The sequence below is a fragment of the Calypte anna genome, chromosome 11 (assembly GCF_003957555.1).
Source record: "Calypte anna isolate BGI_N300 chromosome 11, bCalAnn1_v1.p, whole genome shotgun sequence".
NCBI classification, from domain to species: domain Eukaryota; kingdom Metazoa; phylum Chordata; class Aves; order Apodiformes; family Trochilidae; genus Calypte; species Calypte anna.
Window position 1 is genome coordinate 14,664,508 of NC_044257.1, and position 14,845 is coordinate 14,679,352.

At 46.3% G+C, this 14,845-nt stretch overlaps 1 protein-coding gene across 3 annotated transcripts; it reads right to left on the bottom strand.

The window, feature by feature from the left end:
* Positions 1-227: 227 nt before the first annotated feature.
* Positions 228-12,950, bottom strand: MAF (MAF bZIP transcription factor). Of its 3 annotated transcripts, none has more exons than XM_030457461.1 (3): positions 12,867-12,950; positions 10,881-12,410; positions 228-286 (listed from the first exon to the last, which is right to left on the bottom strand). In XM_030457461.1, exons 2-3 carry the CDS (start codon positions 11,954-11,956, stop codon positions 253-255), a joined length of 1,110 nt encoding a protein of 369 aa, XP_030313321.1. In that variant the 5' UTR covers positions 11,957-12,410; positions 12,867-12,950; the 3' UTR covers positions 228-252. The 3 variants fall into 3 exon arrangements, with proteins under 3 accessions (XP_030313321.1, XP_030313322.1, XP_030313319.1); XM_030457462.1 differs by having other exon boundaries at positions 10,881-12,405; positions 12,867-12,902; XM_030457459.1 differs by lacking the exon at positions 12,867-12,950 and having other exon boundaries at positions 10,881-12,511.
* Between the last annotated feature and the right edge of the window lie 1,895 nt (positions 12,951-14,845).

Genomic DNA, 14,845 nt, shown 5'->3' on the forward strand with positions numbered 1-14,845 from the left:
GCCTGGCTGACAAAAGTACAAAGCCTCATCATTGCAAATGGTTCTTGTAGGCACCTGAAAGTCAGCCTCAGCTGAAAGCCCAGGAAACTGCACTCCAGACTGTCACTGGCTCCCCGGGGCTGGACCAAAAAAGCACCATCTCAGCAGCAGAAAACAAAGCAGCAAAATCACCACCCCTGCTGAAATATGTCAAACTGCTAATGAAAATGAAAACATACCTTTTTTTATTTTGACCTCAGGTAACAGGGATTTTCACATCACCGTTGTAGATGATTCTCTCGGGTACCTAATTTAGTAAATATATTAAAATAAACCATTATTAAAAGGAATTTTTCACATTGTAAAACAAGTCTGTTGTGCCACTGTGGTACAGAATAGGACCTTTTCTATTCAAATACTAAATTAAATTTGGAAAGTCCCTTGTACTGTTTATAGACTATGAGCAAGTGAAGGAATTAACACAGTTTGAAGTGAAACATTCCTAGCTCACACATCTAGTCTTTATTTCTCATTTAAAAACAGCAGACTCTTATTGAAAAATTACCTTAAAAACACATATTTTTGCCTCAACAGTGAATATCAGATTCTCAGGCTTGAAAGCGTATAGCTTTCTGTATTTCTTTCTTAATGACTGTTATTAACTGCACTAATGTAATTGGCAAAATAATAATCAATTTTTGTACACACTCCATTATTTTCCAGACAGTAGTTTAATAACAAAAGCAGAGCTGTCATTTCTCCCTGTGGTTACTCACAACTGTACAAATTCATCCTGTCAACACATATTTAAAATCTAATTAAAAAAAAAATCTAACAGAGTGAATCTTTATACAATAAGTGAGATAAGTCAGTGAGTCAATCCACATTTCTTAAATATGGATATTTTGTTGTGTCCCTTATAGTTAACTTTCTCTCCCTGAGTGTGTATACACAGGCATATACATATATTTTCTATAAACTGCCTGCAGGAACACTTCAGCTCCATCTATTTATTGTAACTGTACAGCATAGTCAGAAAAAGGATAAACCACAAGTCTGATCAGTCTGAATAAGTAAAAAAACAAAAACTAAACAAAAAAAAAAAAGGCAAAAAGCGAGACAACATACAGGCACTTTTTCAGCATTTGGATTCCAGATCAGCTTTGCAGCTCTAAAAACAAAAGCCTGCTGCACATTTGGTGGCAGCTGAACGATTCCTCTCCCACATCCCACACTAAGGTGTCACAGGAGCATTGAAACAGTCCCCACCTGACACTGAAAGCAAGGTTTCCTTTATCCTTTTTTTTTCTTTTTCTTTTCTTTTTTCTTTTTTTTTCTTCTTTCTTTTTTTTTTTTTTTTAAACTTTTATTTTGGTTTGTTTTCCTTATGGTTTTGTTTGGTTTTGGGGTTGTTTGGGTTTATTGTTTTGCTTTGTTTTTTTCAGAAATCAGATGGTGCTTCCTTAAATGCAGTACTTGGCACATGGCCCAGGATCTCTTAAAGTAAATGACTCCCGAAGACCTCTGGTGTCATTTTCCTCAAGATGACCTCTGCTTTCATGCCAATCAGTGAATCCATCCTGTTGTTAATGCATGGGGCCAAGAGGAATAGGTACTCAAACCTCACACCTGACAAGCATCCAGAAGGTGATGTGGTCAGCCTGCTTTTAGCAGTCTCAGCTTTTGCTGTGGCCATCCCTGCTCTAAAACCACAACAACCGTTCAGCCACATCACAGGGGACCTGAAACAGGATGGCACCAACCTGCTCTCCCCGGCAAGGCACATTGATTCATTTAGTGGCTTTATTTAACTACCAGTATATTAATAAGAAAAGAGTCAAAGATAGTAAGACAGCACGAAGGCAGCCAGAGACACTAAGCAGATTTATCAATTTACGAAGCTTGATCACTTTCCTTCATTTTATCTGACACAGTTGGTGCAAGAGTTGGTACTTCAGTAAGTTTTCTACTCTATGCTGTGCTATTTTAAAAGGATTTCACAATAAAGGAAGCTGAAAGACTGTGCACAGTCTGGAGACTGTATCTGGTGTGACATGAATGTAGTATTTTAACTAGATTTAATCTTAAAGAATTCCCTGCTCTACAATGACTTTGCAGGAGGAAACCTTACGGAAAGGAAAATCTGTTCATCCCACACCACAGAACACTGAATCGCATTGCAGGCTCCAGCAGCTCTTCCTACATATTAAAAATGTTTTCATCGGGGAATTTGGAAGCACTTAAGTTGGGGGGGGGGGGGGGGGGAAATACTAGGTCTTGTTTGGTTCATTTTCGGGCTCATTTTAATTGTCACTAACGTTGCACTGCAACAGCTGCAAGTGCTTAAGGGAGCCGCGGCTGTTTGCAGTGGAGAGCATCACAGGTTCGGTGCTGGTACAAACCAATAAACCTGATTCTGTCCCCATCCCCTTGAGCACCAGGACAAGGCCTCGGCAAGAACTTTTGTTTCAAAATTGGAGAAGCAGGGTTCAGGCTGCAGGACAGTGAATCAGCCTGTTTTCTTACATAAAAAGGGCTTGAAGCTTAACCACAGACACACTCTGAGACACATAGACAGAGACTTGGGAAACAGCCTCAGAAAGCGCAGTCCTTCCCTGTATTAAAGATTCTTTAAAAAGCAGGAAATGTAAATCCTGCCTCTCCCCCCATCTGGTTCCCTGAAGAGATCTCAGGGCCTGATCCAAAATATCATTTTAAAAGCTCCTTTTGATAGCAGTGAGGTTTTAGATTAATCTCCATGTGAGCACAGGTGAGAAGAAAAAAAGGAAGGAAAAATAAAATTAAGAAAAGAGAGAGGAAAAGAGGATTAAAAGAAATAAAACAGGAGGGAAAGAAGCCTGTGAACAAGCAGAGGGGCAGTGCTCTGTGAACATACCTAGGGGACGGTCAGAACGGCTGCAGCCGCCCGGGCGCACACCGGAGCTAAGCTCTGGATTCACGGAAGGATCCTTTAGTTACGCACAGATTCCCCTTTTGTTCCAGGAATTAAATTTAGAAACAAACAAGCAAACAAACAAAGGACTCTGCCCTCACCCTTCCCCGTCCCGCCCGCTTCCCGCCCGAGCCCCTCTCGGCTCCCCTCACCCGGCCGCGGCGGGATCCCGGAGTTGGGCTCAAGCCCCCCCACCCGTGTGAGTGTCTGTGCGTGTGTGGATGTGTGAGTGGGGGGTGGGTGGGGGTGAGAGCCCCTCCGCCCCCGTCCCAAGGCTGTGTGTGTGTGCCCGCATCTCGGGGGGTTGGGCAAGGCTCCGGTGCCCCCCACCCTGGCAGCTGGGCCGACCTGCTCGGGGCCGTCCGAACCGCAGCCCCTGCCTGGGCCCCGCCGCCCCCGCTACGGCCCTCCCCGCCGGCCCTGGCATCCCCCGCATCCCCCGCCGGCCCCGGCCCCCCGGCTGCGGCTGCGGATAGAGGCCGAGTTGCGGGCCGAGCACTGCTGATGGAGAGCAGGTGGAGGCAAAGGGAGGGTTTTTACACCCTTGTTACCCCTCCCCGGCCCCGGTTATTTTCAAGCAGCTCGAAGCAGGGAGTTAAAATCCCTGCCAGGATGCTCCCCAAATATGCCACTCGTCTCCCTTCCCTCCCCGGGGTGAAGCAGGTGCTGGGTGGGCAGCGGGAAGGACAACACATGTGTCCCCACGGGTCCCGCAGCCCTTGGGGACACTAGAGTTGAAGATGGAAAACCAAGGGATAAGGGGCAGGGAGATGCCAGAGCTGGCACTCAAACAGGGTGTTGAGCCGGACGCCTCCGTATGCAGTCACTGACATTTCTGCTTTAACAGGGGACAAGCTGCTGAGAACATTTTTCAGGGTTTTGCTTCTGTATGAATTAACAATAGACAGCAACAACCAGGGACACTCCATTCCCTACCCCCGCTGAAAACTTGAAGACACTGCTCGATTTGTTGCTTGCTGGGTAGAAGTTTTTTTGGGGGTTGTTTTTTTTTTATTTTTGTGTGTGTGTGTTTCTTTTTTATTACTGCATTGTGCAAAAAAACACCTCTTCTAGAAAACTTCTGGTTTGGCTTTCATTCCCTCCACGCAAGACATCTCATAGAGATGCATTAAAGAAATAAACGGTTAAATAAATAAAGAGAAAAAATAAAATTTTGTCACACAGTCCACAGGGCTTCAAACCAAGCAAGGAGGAGAGGCAGGGCAATCTCCATCCCCGTAACTCAGTCCACTACAACTACAGGCCTGGACACTTTACTGCTTCTGTTGGAAGTGGCTTGGGTTTGAATGCTAGACTGCAGGGACAAAAAAAAAAAAAAAAAAAACAACACCACAAAAAAATGGGTACAGAAAGAGCAAAAGAAAACGATCATTTCAGAGAGTGATAAGATATGGGTAGCTTGCATCAGGGGCACTGAGACGTTATCATACTGTGCCGGGTCAACCCGATACGGTGGTAGATAGCTGGGGCTGGAGCTGCCTGTCTGCTGTTACACCAGGCTACAGCCTCACCAATCCCCGGGCTTTTGCTTTTCACTTAAAAGTTAAGTCACATCTTTGACTATTTTTGCATGGTGATGGCTTAGAGCTCACAAATCTAAATGCTCTCAGCCCTCAGAGAGTGACAAACGTTATTCTCGGTCCTCCCCCACAATTTCAGGCAGTCAAGAATTAGATGTAGCAGAGTGTACAGTATTTTAATCTATCTATTTGTATCTGCTGTGCCCAAAAAATTCATTAGAGGAGCCTTAAAAATGTGAAGTGTTTGAGTGCTCAGCTCACTCCCAAAAAGATGAATTCTTTCAGCAGCTGCTCACCTCCACCACGTCCTGGAGTGCGCTACCTTGTGTTATTCACATGAGACCTGCACTTAAAACAGATATCTGAATCATTTTACTACAGACAGCTCAAGTGTGCATGTGTGTACAATCAGGATTGGTTTTTGTCCCAGCTGAGCAAACAAAATCTGTCCCGCTCTCCATAGCTACCCCTGGAATGCCCAAACCTCATGGCAACCTCTCAAAACACAAGGATTCGGAAAGAGAGGGAAGAAAGTTTATTAAAAATACATTAATTCCTAACACTGAAGTGTGTAGGATTGCTTTTTTCTTTTTCCTGCATGAAATTTTGAATTCAGCCATCTGAACAGGTGTCAGAAACAGTGGGTCCATTTAGCTCCTCTGATGATCGGAGTAATAAATATAGAGGATTTCCTTTCAATGCAGCACATGCTGAAATGACACCAATGTAGTTCTGGCATCTGAGCAGATAATTCTGATATATGCATCATTTCCTCCCTAAATCCAGGAAGCAACTACACTCTCTATCTGATATTAGTATATTATGTCAAATAGAAATTGGTATTAAAATTATGAATGATTCTAGACCGAGAACTTCCTACACACTACACAGAGGGAGGAGGGGGAGGAAACAGCTGCACAGAAGCTTTTGGAAAGCAAAAAAAGAGCTGGGAAAGTTCACTTTTTAAACTCAAAATTTTCTGCCATGTTTTCACGTGGGGGTAGTTTTCAAGTGGCATTTTGATTCAGCGCAGGCATTTTTGTTTTAAAAGGGTGAAGATGACATTCTAATAAATAGCTCTCCCCACTCTGTTTGCAAATAGCACCTGCCCAAGGGTGGTGAAAAATTGCACAAGAAATAAATACACACTGGTGTGACCAGGCTATTTCCCTCCCTTCTTGCCTCTTTTTTTTTTTTTTTTTTTTTTTTTTTAGGATGTGGTCCGAGATGTTATTTCTCAGGCAAGGAAAACGCTGCAGCACAAACACAAAAATACTCTTGGACTCTGCTCAGCAGAAGTCCAGGGGTCAGGCAGAGGGTTATGTTTCATCTTAGGGGGAGAAAATATATAAAAGGCTTAAGAATAAGGTAGGATGGGGAGGGAGCAGGGGGCTGAGCTGCAGTGCACACCTTTTCCCAGCCAGCAAAGGGCCGCTCTCCGTGCGCGGATCTCCCGGCATCAGTCACATGGAAGTTCTTTAGTTAATAAATGAGGAAGCACTACAGGTCTGGGAGAGAAATAGGATGCTGTTAGTGATGGTGAGATTAGGACCACGCACACCTTTCAACATCGGCTTGCCCAGCTCAGGCAGCGTTCCCCCTGCTTCAGCTGGAGAGGTACCTGCAGGAGAAGAGCGGGATCCTGCGGGATCCTGCTCAGCTTTGGGATCCCTGGGCCCCAGAGGATCCAAGCCCCAGAGGAGCAGGATGGGGGCCACAGTCAAGCGAAGGGTGATTATTGAATGGAGGTTATTCAGAGCAGAGCAGTCTCAATTAGTCCTCAGCCAGCAGTCCTGCCGCAAAGGTGAGCACATCCCTGCAATGATTCTTACAAAGAATCCCTATACTCCCTTTCCTGTAGTTAACATTAAAGCTTGCTTCTCTATTTTCCCCCCTTCGTTTGGGCTGTTAGCTACAATTGTTTCAGGCTGAAATTCAGGTGCAGCCTAAGGAAGGCTGCATTTTGATTATTTTTTTTTTTTTTTAATTTGCAAAGCAAGATTACAATGTGTAATAATGATGCCAAACTGGGAGAGAGCTTTTTTTTCCCTCTCAGGTTGGGTGTGTGATGGGAATTTTCCCTTTTGCACTCAGTCTATTTCTAGGAAGGATTTCTCTTATCGCTGTACAAACAGGGTGGTGTGGTTTTTTTTTTCCCTCTGAGAGAGAAGACACTTCAGGGAGGCAGCAGTGCTTCCCTCATTCTGCACTACTCACTTGATTCACAATACTTTTTAAATCCTATTGCCTGCTCCTAGATTTGCCTGTAAGGAAACCTGGAGCAGCAGAGGGGTGTGGGGATGAGGCTGGACCAGAAGTGGGTCCCATTTCAGGGGCTGGAGTCCCTCAGGGGCTGCAGTGCCTCTTCAGTGGGGGCTTTGCCAAGGAGAGACCTCGTCTCATCCCTTCCCTTCCTCAGGGCTCTCTGCAAGGGCAACGTTGAGGCCTCTAAGTCACCCCCTGTGAAAAAAACCTGGGCATCAGTAAAGGCTCAGCCAGGACAGGGGAGGTGGGAGAAGAAATAAAAAATCAGCCCTGTCTTTATGAGAGGAGATAATTCCCTCCGCGGCCAATAGCAACCAGTTTACCCACAGATTACACATTAACCAGAAAATGGAACTCGAATTAACCAGAATCTGGAGCTTGAACCATTACTCAAACCCTGGTGCAACAGCAGGTCAGATGCCAAAGGGCAGGTTGGTGCCTCAGTGCTGGGGAGGGGCGAGGTGCAGCATCAGGGACCACGGCCACCAATGCCTGCTGTCACTCATGGTATCAGGGCGAGGTGTCCATCCTCTCCACAGGGACCTCCACAGGAGCAGGTTGACCTCCAGCAACACCCATCACCCCCTGACAAAGGCTCTCGTGGGTGCAGGTGGCCGTGGGATGGGGGTGCTCAGGGCCGCATCCTGACCCCGTCACACAGGGCAGGATGGGGTCCAAGCTGTGCACTGGACCAAACGGGCAGAGGGATGGCAACAGGTCCTCTCTTTTCAGAGTCACCAGCACCCAGAAGGGATGACCTTACAGCTGGGAAGAAGTAGCACCAACAGCTTGGGGAAATAAAATAAAGAAAAAAAAAAAAAAGTAAAAAAAAAAGTGCTGGTTTCACGAGCCCGAGTCTGGAGATAAGATCTCCATCCTGAAGTGGTTGGAGCATCTCTCAGTGAGGCCTCCACTTCTCAAATAAACTGGGCAGATAATCCCATTCAGAGAGTGGGAGAAGAGTCTGCAAACGGACTCTGGGGGAAGGTGGCTTTAAACGAACAGGGTGGAGGGGTTTGAGGAGCCTTTCAAAGTCACAGTGCCCTCTGACATTGAGAGCTGCAGCAAAGAGGGGCTCGGAAACCTCAACATTTCTAGCACATTAACCTTTGGATTGATTGTTTAGGACAAGTAACTCAGAAGTTGGAGGAAGTTCTTTGAATTATTTTTTTTCTCTGCTCCTCAGTTCTCTCTTGACTTTCTAAGGCCTGTAGTAAATAAAAAAACCAACAAAACAAACAAAAAAAAAAAAACAAAAAAACAAAAAACCACAGGGCAAACAAAAGAAGGGGGGAAGAAAAGCAAAGAAAAGAGGAAAAAAAAAAAAAAAGAGGCAGTATGGACCCAAATGGCAAGAAATTTTTTGAGGTAGATTAAGTGGCTCTGTGACAAGCCAAGCCTGATGCGATGTATCTCTTACTAGAGACAGGCATCCTCTGCTGGGATCAGGTGATAAGAGGATGTGAAGTCTTCTTTTTCACTTCACTCCATCATAAAACAATCACAATATAGGGCCACATCATGTCATCGGGTTTTTGAGCAGACCTCCTGTTTGAGATCCCCTAAAACCTGGTGGGATGATCTGAGTCACTGAAACTGATCTCATTGCAATACTGAGAAACAGCACCTGAAAACTCACGTTTTTCATCTACCTGAAGGAGAACTTGCTTTCTAGCAGGCAACAATTTTCCGCTTTACATGAAGCTATCCTTCTCCCCTCCTGTATATTATTGAGTCCAGCTCTTGTATCAGCATCACCCCTTCGCCGGGCAGCAAGCTGAAGTACTGCTCTCAGAGTTCTTGAACTTTAAACTACAGACTAAGAAACTGAGTACGGAATCAAAAAAATGCAGTTTATTATTGTAGATTATTCTCTCTTTTGATATAACCATAGAGTCGAAAATGAAAGAAAAGCACATAGGAACATCACACGTGGTTAGTTAGTAACTCAAGATATAAAACAATTTTGCACAGCAAAATATGTAAAAGAAAAAGTAACTGACAAGATTTTTTTATATTTATTGTGGTAAGATTTACTTTCCATTTTTTTTTTTTTAAAAGACAGGATATCAGTCCCTGAAAATAAAATTTACTGATTATTGCCTTTAAAACTGTGGAATTTTTGAAGTTACAGAAAATCCAGTTCTGCACCACAATACAACTGTAAAAAAATCTGCATCATTTTAAAACTGTGCAGTAATGCCATCTTTATAACTGCATAAATTGTATTAGCGTTCTAAACAGGTTTGTAAATTTTTGCTGTTGTTGTTTTTGTATTATATGTTTGCAGGTTATATCTTAGTGCAATTCAGTCCCAAATACTTCAATTTTGAAAAGAAAAAAAAAAAAAAAAACAGCCCATACATTTTGAATGTAAAATACCCCTATAGATATAAACAGGGGTGCCTCCCCCTTTTAATACTTTGGTTTTCAAATACAGTCAGTGGTATAGCAAGGACTACATATACCCAACTTATATTTAAGTTGCAAGCACATGCTGCATAAACTACTTTTTAAAACAGTCCCATTGCAAATTCTACCCCCCTTTACATCACGACAGTAAACAATTTAGTGCATCAATCTTTAAAAAAAAAATCTACATCTAAACAGACCTAACTCTTTCGGATTTATCTATAACATTCCTTTATCTGTAGCATACATTTTAACTGGGCTAACAGATGACAGAAACTAGAATTAAATTATATACTAGGAACCCAGAGCATTCCACATTTGACAATGACCAAATGCAAAAGGAAAAAAAAATAATGGGGCAGATCACTTAAAATTAATTTTTAGACTGTTTTAGGCAACAGCATGGTTTCAATGTCCCCCCCCAAGTGGGATGTGAATTCTGTTTTTAACATCTTCCCAAAGTTCTTTTCTTTTTTTTTTTTTTTTTCTTTTCTTTTTTTTCTTTTTTTTTATGAATTTTTTTTGCCACATTAGGTTATCGAAATCCATTCTGGCATGTTTTTTTGAGAGGGAATGCTTCAGTGCATTTAAAAGGAAGTCTGAAGTTTTGAGTAACTCAAAGCAGTTTTAGAGCAGATGCAAACTTTAATGGGGAGGAAGAGGAGGAGGAAGATCAAAGGTTGCACTTTTTTGCTTTCAACCCAAAAAAGTGATGAGGCAATAAAACAAAAGGATGAATGCCATGCCATAATAGTCTCCAAAAGTCCATTTCCAAGCAAAAGAAAAAAAAAAAATAATTATACCATACATGACCAGCATGCAGGGTTTTTTATTAATATAATGTCTCTTTTTCATAGTCTTTTGAAACAGTTATAGTTCATTGTTGCTAAGACAAAATAGCAAGCGTAATGCATGAGATGAGTATGGGATTCTAATGGCAGACTAAAGTCTCACATTTGGCAGATTAAGGCCAAAACTCACATGAACACACCGAAGGTTGATGCAGGCTTGATTTTGGCAGGTTGATCTAGGTATATCTCTAGGTTTGCACAACAACGCTAAAAACTGATGGAACTCAGCAAGCTGGAGTCTAAAAATTTCACATTGTTTTTGTATTTTTTTGTTTTTGTTTTGTGATTTTTTTTTTGTATTTTTTTAATTTTATTTTTTCTTTTTGCAAAGCTCAAATCTCATATGAAGAACTCAGGATGGCAAAAAAAAAAAAATAACTGACTTTTTTTTGGACACAGCAAGCTCAAAAGAAAACAAAAACCTCATGAACTTAAAAATATATATATAATGTGGATGGCAGGTTTCAAAGAAGAGCAAGCTTCATATGAAAAACTGAGTTGGTGGCGAGTTGGATCTTTTAAATTTAAAAAAAAAAAAAAAAAAAACCAACACAAAACAAACCCCCACCCCCAGCCCCCCACAAAAAAAAAAAAAGAAAAAAAAAACCCAACAGAAAAGAAACTCATGTAGAACTTTAGGTTGGCCAACACGGAGCCAGCCCACCTTAAAAAGAAAAAAAAATAGAAAGAAAAAAGAAAAAAAATAACAACCAACCCAAACAGCAACTTTGTTTTAAAATTGTTTTGAGTTTGTTTTGTTTTGTTTTTTAAAAAAAAAGTAATACAAGGTGGCAAGCTGGGTTGTCGCTCTAGCAAAGCCCCCAACAACAACTCACACGGAGAACTTTTAGTTAAGGTGGCAAGGCTGTGGGAACTCACATGAAAAACTCTGGAGAGGAAGGGTTGTCGCTGCTGGATCCGTTTTCTCTGAAGCCGTTGCTGACCAGCTTCTCGTATTTTTCCTTGTAGGCGTCCCTCTCCCGGACCAGCCTGGAGATCTCCTGCTTTAGGTGCTCCACTTGCTGCAGCAGCTGGTTCTTCTCCGACTCCAGGACGTGCCGCTGCTGGACCCTCTTGAAGCGGCAGGACTGGGCATAGCCCCTGTTTTTGAGGGTCCTCCTCTTCTGCTTCAGCCGGATCACCTCTTCCTTGCTGACGCCCCGCAGCTGCCGGTTCAGCTCCCGCACCGACATGGTCACCAGCTGCTCGTCGGAGAAGCGGTCGTCGAAGTGGAGGCCGCCGCCGCCGCCGCCGCCGTGGTGCGGGTGGTGCAGCCCCCCGGCGCCGCCGCCGCCGCCGCCGCCGCCACCGCCGGAGCCGGCGGCCGAGGAGGCGGAGGAGGGCGGCGCGCTGCCCGGCGCCGCGGCGTGGGGGTGCCCGCCGCCGCCGCCGCCGCCGTGGTGCGGGTGGTGGTGGTGGTGGTGGTGGTAGTGGGGCGCGCCGCCCTGCGCCGCCGCCGCGGCGATCACCGCCGACACCACGGCGGCCGCCGAGCCCATCTCCTCGGCCGGTACGGAGCCGCCGGCGCCGGCGGCCGCGGCCAGCTGCTGCCCTCTAGCATAGCCATCGAAGGCGCCGGGCAGCGGGTGGTGGCTGCTGTTGATCAGCGCCTCCACCGCGTCCTCGGGGCTGAAGCCCAGCGCCTCCGGGTTGAGCTGCTGCGGGTAGCCCGTCATCCAGTAGTAGTCTTCCAGGTGGGTCTTCTGGTCGGTGCCGGAGCCGGGGCTGGGCGCCGAGAAGCTGGGGGACGGGGGCACCGAGCTGCAGGGCGTGCTCATCGGGGTGGAAGAGAGCGATCCCCCGGCGATCAAGCGGCCGCACTGGCTGATAATGCGATCGGTCTCCACCGGCTCCTTTTTCACTTCAAACTTCATCAGATCGAAGTCATTAACATATTCCATGGCCAGGGGACTGGTGGGCAGGTCGGAGCTGCTCATTGCCAGTTCTGATGCCATCCTTTTGCTGCTGACAGTCCTCCAGAAAGGGTGCGCTCCGGGAGCGAGGGGACTGCTCTGAGTTGCCACCGGGTGAGCCAGCTTGATTTTTGGCGAGGTCTGCTCCGCTCTCTCCTGCCTCTGCCTCTCGCCACGGCCCCTCGCAGCCTCCGCTCCAATTCGCCCCGGCTGCTCTCGCTCCCGCTCCGCGTTATCCTTTGCAGAGTCTCCGCTGCCGCTGATGCATCAGAGCGAGGGGCTCTTGCTATTCGCCTTTTGCATAAAGTTTTTTTTTTTTTTTTTCCCCCCCTCCCCCCCCCCTCTCTCTCTCTCTCTCCTCTCTCTCTCTCTTTTCAGCTTGCAAACTGCAGCTGGAAGTGTTAGCTGGTGTTGTTGCGAGTCAATTTTTTGTTGTTGTTGTTGTTTTTTGTTTTGTTTTGTTATTTTTAACACTTCATGGTGCCTTTCTTCTAGGCTTTCTCATGCAAAGTGCGGAGCGAGAAGAGAGGTTCATCGGGGAAGGGAGGAGGGAAAAGAACGAAGGCAAAAAAAAAATGAAAAGAAAAAAAAAAAAGAAAAAAATCAAAGTCGGTATCGCAACCAAAATAATAATACTAGTTAAAAAAACAGAGAGAGAGGAAATAAAAACTCGACCCCAAAGCTACAGCAAGAAGATGAAAAATATTTTAAAGGTTTCATCCAGCAGGAGAGTTTAAAAGCATTGCTGAGTTTTATAGCGCTCCTGACGTCAAATGGGAAATTGACTGGGCGGCCGGACCAATGGGCTGCCGCCATCCCAGCGCTCATTAGCATAATAGTATAGAAACAAGGAAACTTTTCGGAGCTGTCAATCAGGGCCCCATCAGCTGACTGTCAGCTGGGGAGCGCCTTAACCCCTGCCTGCCCGCCCGCCGCCTCCCGCCGGACTCACCGGGTAAGCGGCTGCGGGACGGGGCCGCGGTGGGGGCTGCTCCACTCCTCTTTCCCTCCGCTCCGCTCCTTCCCTCCGCTCCGCCGTGCGCCGGGACGGCCCCGGCCGCCGCGCTCCGGGCGAGCGCCCTGCCCCGGGGCGGGGTGCCCGGCAGCTGCCCCCGCCCGCCCGGGCGGTGCGGGCACCTGAGGGCACGGGGAGCTCCCTGCGGCCGGGAAGGAGCGAGGGGGAGCACAGGACAGCCGGGCACAGCGACCCGGAGGGGACCCAGCAGGGACCCGGCAGCTCCGGCCGCCTCCGGGGCTGCTCGTAGCGCGCTGCTCCGCCGTGCCAGCCGCGGGTACCTGCCGCCAGCCCGGCCCGGTCCGGCCCTTCCGTTGCCCCGTGCTGGGCCACTCTCCCCGTTGCTCTCCCTCGCAGCGCTCCTGTCATTTACCGATGTTTTTCTTTCTCTCCACGGGACCATCGATTCCTCCATCCACCCCCTTCCCCATCACCTTCCCCAGAGGTGCGAAAACCCTGCGAGTTTACAATCCCCGCGCCTGCCGCACTTGGTCTGCCGGTCCGGAATAATTAATTTAATACATTTAGAACTAATTAGATTTACTTTAGCCTCCCCTTGGCCGGGGAAGCAGGGCCGGTACCGGTGCGGGGCGACGCGGGGGGGGTGGCCGCAGCGGCCGGCGCGAAGCGGAGCGGCGGAGCGGGTTCGGTCCGAACCCCGACAGCGCCACCTCTCGTCCGCAGGTCAGTGCCAAGCGCTCGGCTGCCACAGCCGCGGGGACCGGGACCGGGATCGGGACATCCCATCGGGGCAGCCGTCACTCCCCCCCTCTCCCGGTCGTGGTGTCCCCCTGCCCCTGCTCGGCTGCACCCTTGGCGGGCCTTGGAGAACCCGGTGCTGGAAGGGCTGCCAGGCTTGATTTTCCGAGCGGGTTTTATGGGAATATCGATAGAATTAAAGTTACTTGTAATTCCGTGATAAATGAGATGTCTCTAGTAAGTAAGATTAAGTGTAGTGCTATAAAGTTGTTTATCTGAAAAGTAATTCTCAGGAACCTGACTTCTGACACTTGGTCATATATTAAACCAGCTTCTTGAACATTGTACTTCAAATCCTCTCCCTTCTCCCCTCGCCCGGTCCCTTCCCCCTCGGAGTTTGCTATTTATAACTGCACACGGGGTATTACTTCGGAGGTGCGGGCAAGGCTCTGGGTAATTTTTCACCGACTGTGAAAATCATCATTTGCAATAGCCAAAGAATCTCTGCTTAGGAAATGGTACTTGGCTAGTGGATTTACGAATGGATAACATTTTCTGACTATGCCATTATCAGTCTGAGTGCCAGTACTAACATCTGAAAGTCATACGGCATGTACTGTTCCTGGCAGCTAAAAAAGGTACAGCATACTGCAAATTTAGGAAGATAACCACATCTAGAAATGATCGGAGATTCTGTAAAGCTAAAAATGCTACAAACATTACAAAAAAACAAAAACAAAAACAAAAAAAATATTTCCGCATAGTCCCAAAAAACACACACACACAGAGCCATGGACATCTGCAAGCTTTATCTTACAGACTGCTATTCATGACAAAGTTAATACAACTTAACTACTCAGGCTGGCTTTCCTATTTTTTCACATCATGGAAATCAACAAAACTTCCAGGCTCGCAGCATAAATCCCCCCAGGACAGTCCAATTCCTTGCATTTGTTTTTTTTTTTTTTCCCTGAGCAAGATGAATGTGGTACTGTATATCACTTAACATGCTCACCTATGAGAGATATAAAATGTGTGCTAATATTTTTAAATGAAAAGGTTATTGCTTTTCAGAATGTACAATCGTAGTATTTCACTTGCCTGTTTGATAGATGGCTGTGGAAATATGGCTCTGGCCCCATAAAATAGTTTGTTTGGATGTGAGGATTCAAAGTGCTACATTTGCAAATGAATAAATTTCCTAAGTAAACTCTGAA

Excerpts from the sequence above, each read along its gene's own strand:
- MAF (XM_030457461.1), bottom strand. The coding sequence starts at position 11,956 with ATGGCATCAGAACTGGCAATGAGCAGCTCCGACCTGCCCACCAGTCCC. Across the intron at positions 287-10,880 it reads TCCTCTCCAGAGTTTTTCAT|GTACCCGAGAGAATCATCTA; the intron begins GTGAGTTCCCAC and ends TTACTAAATTAG.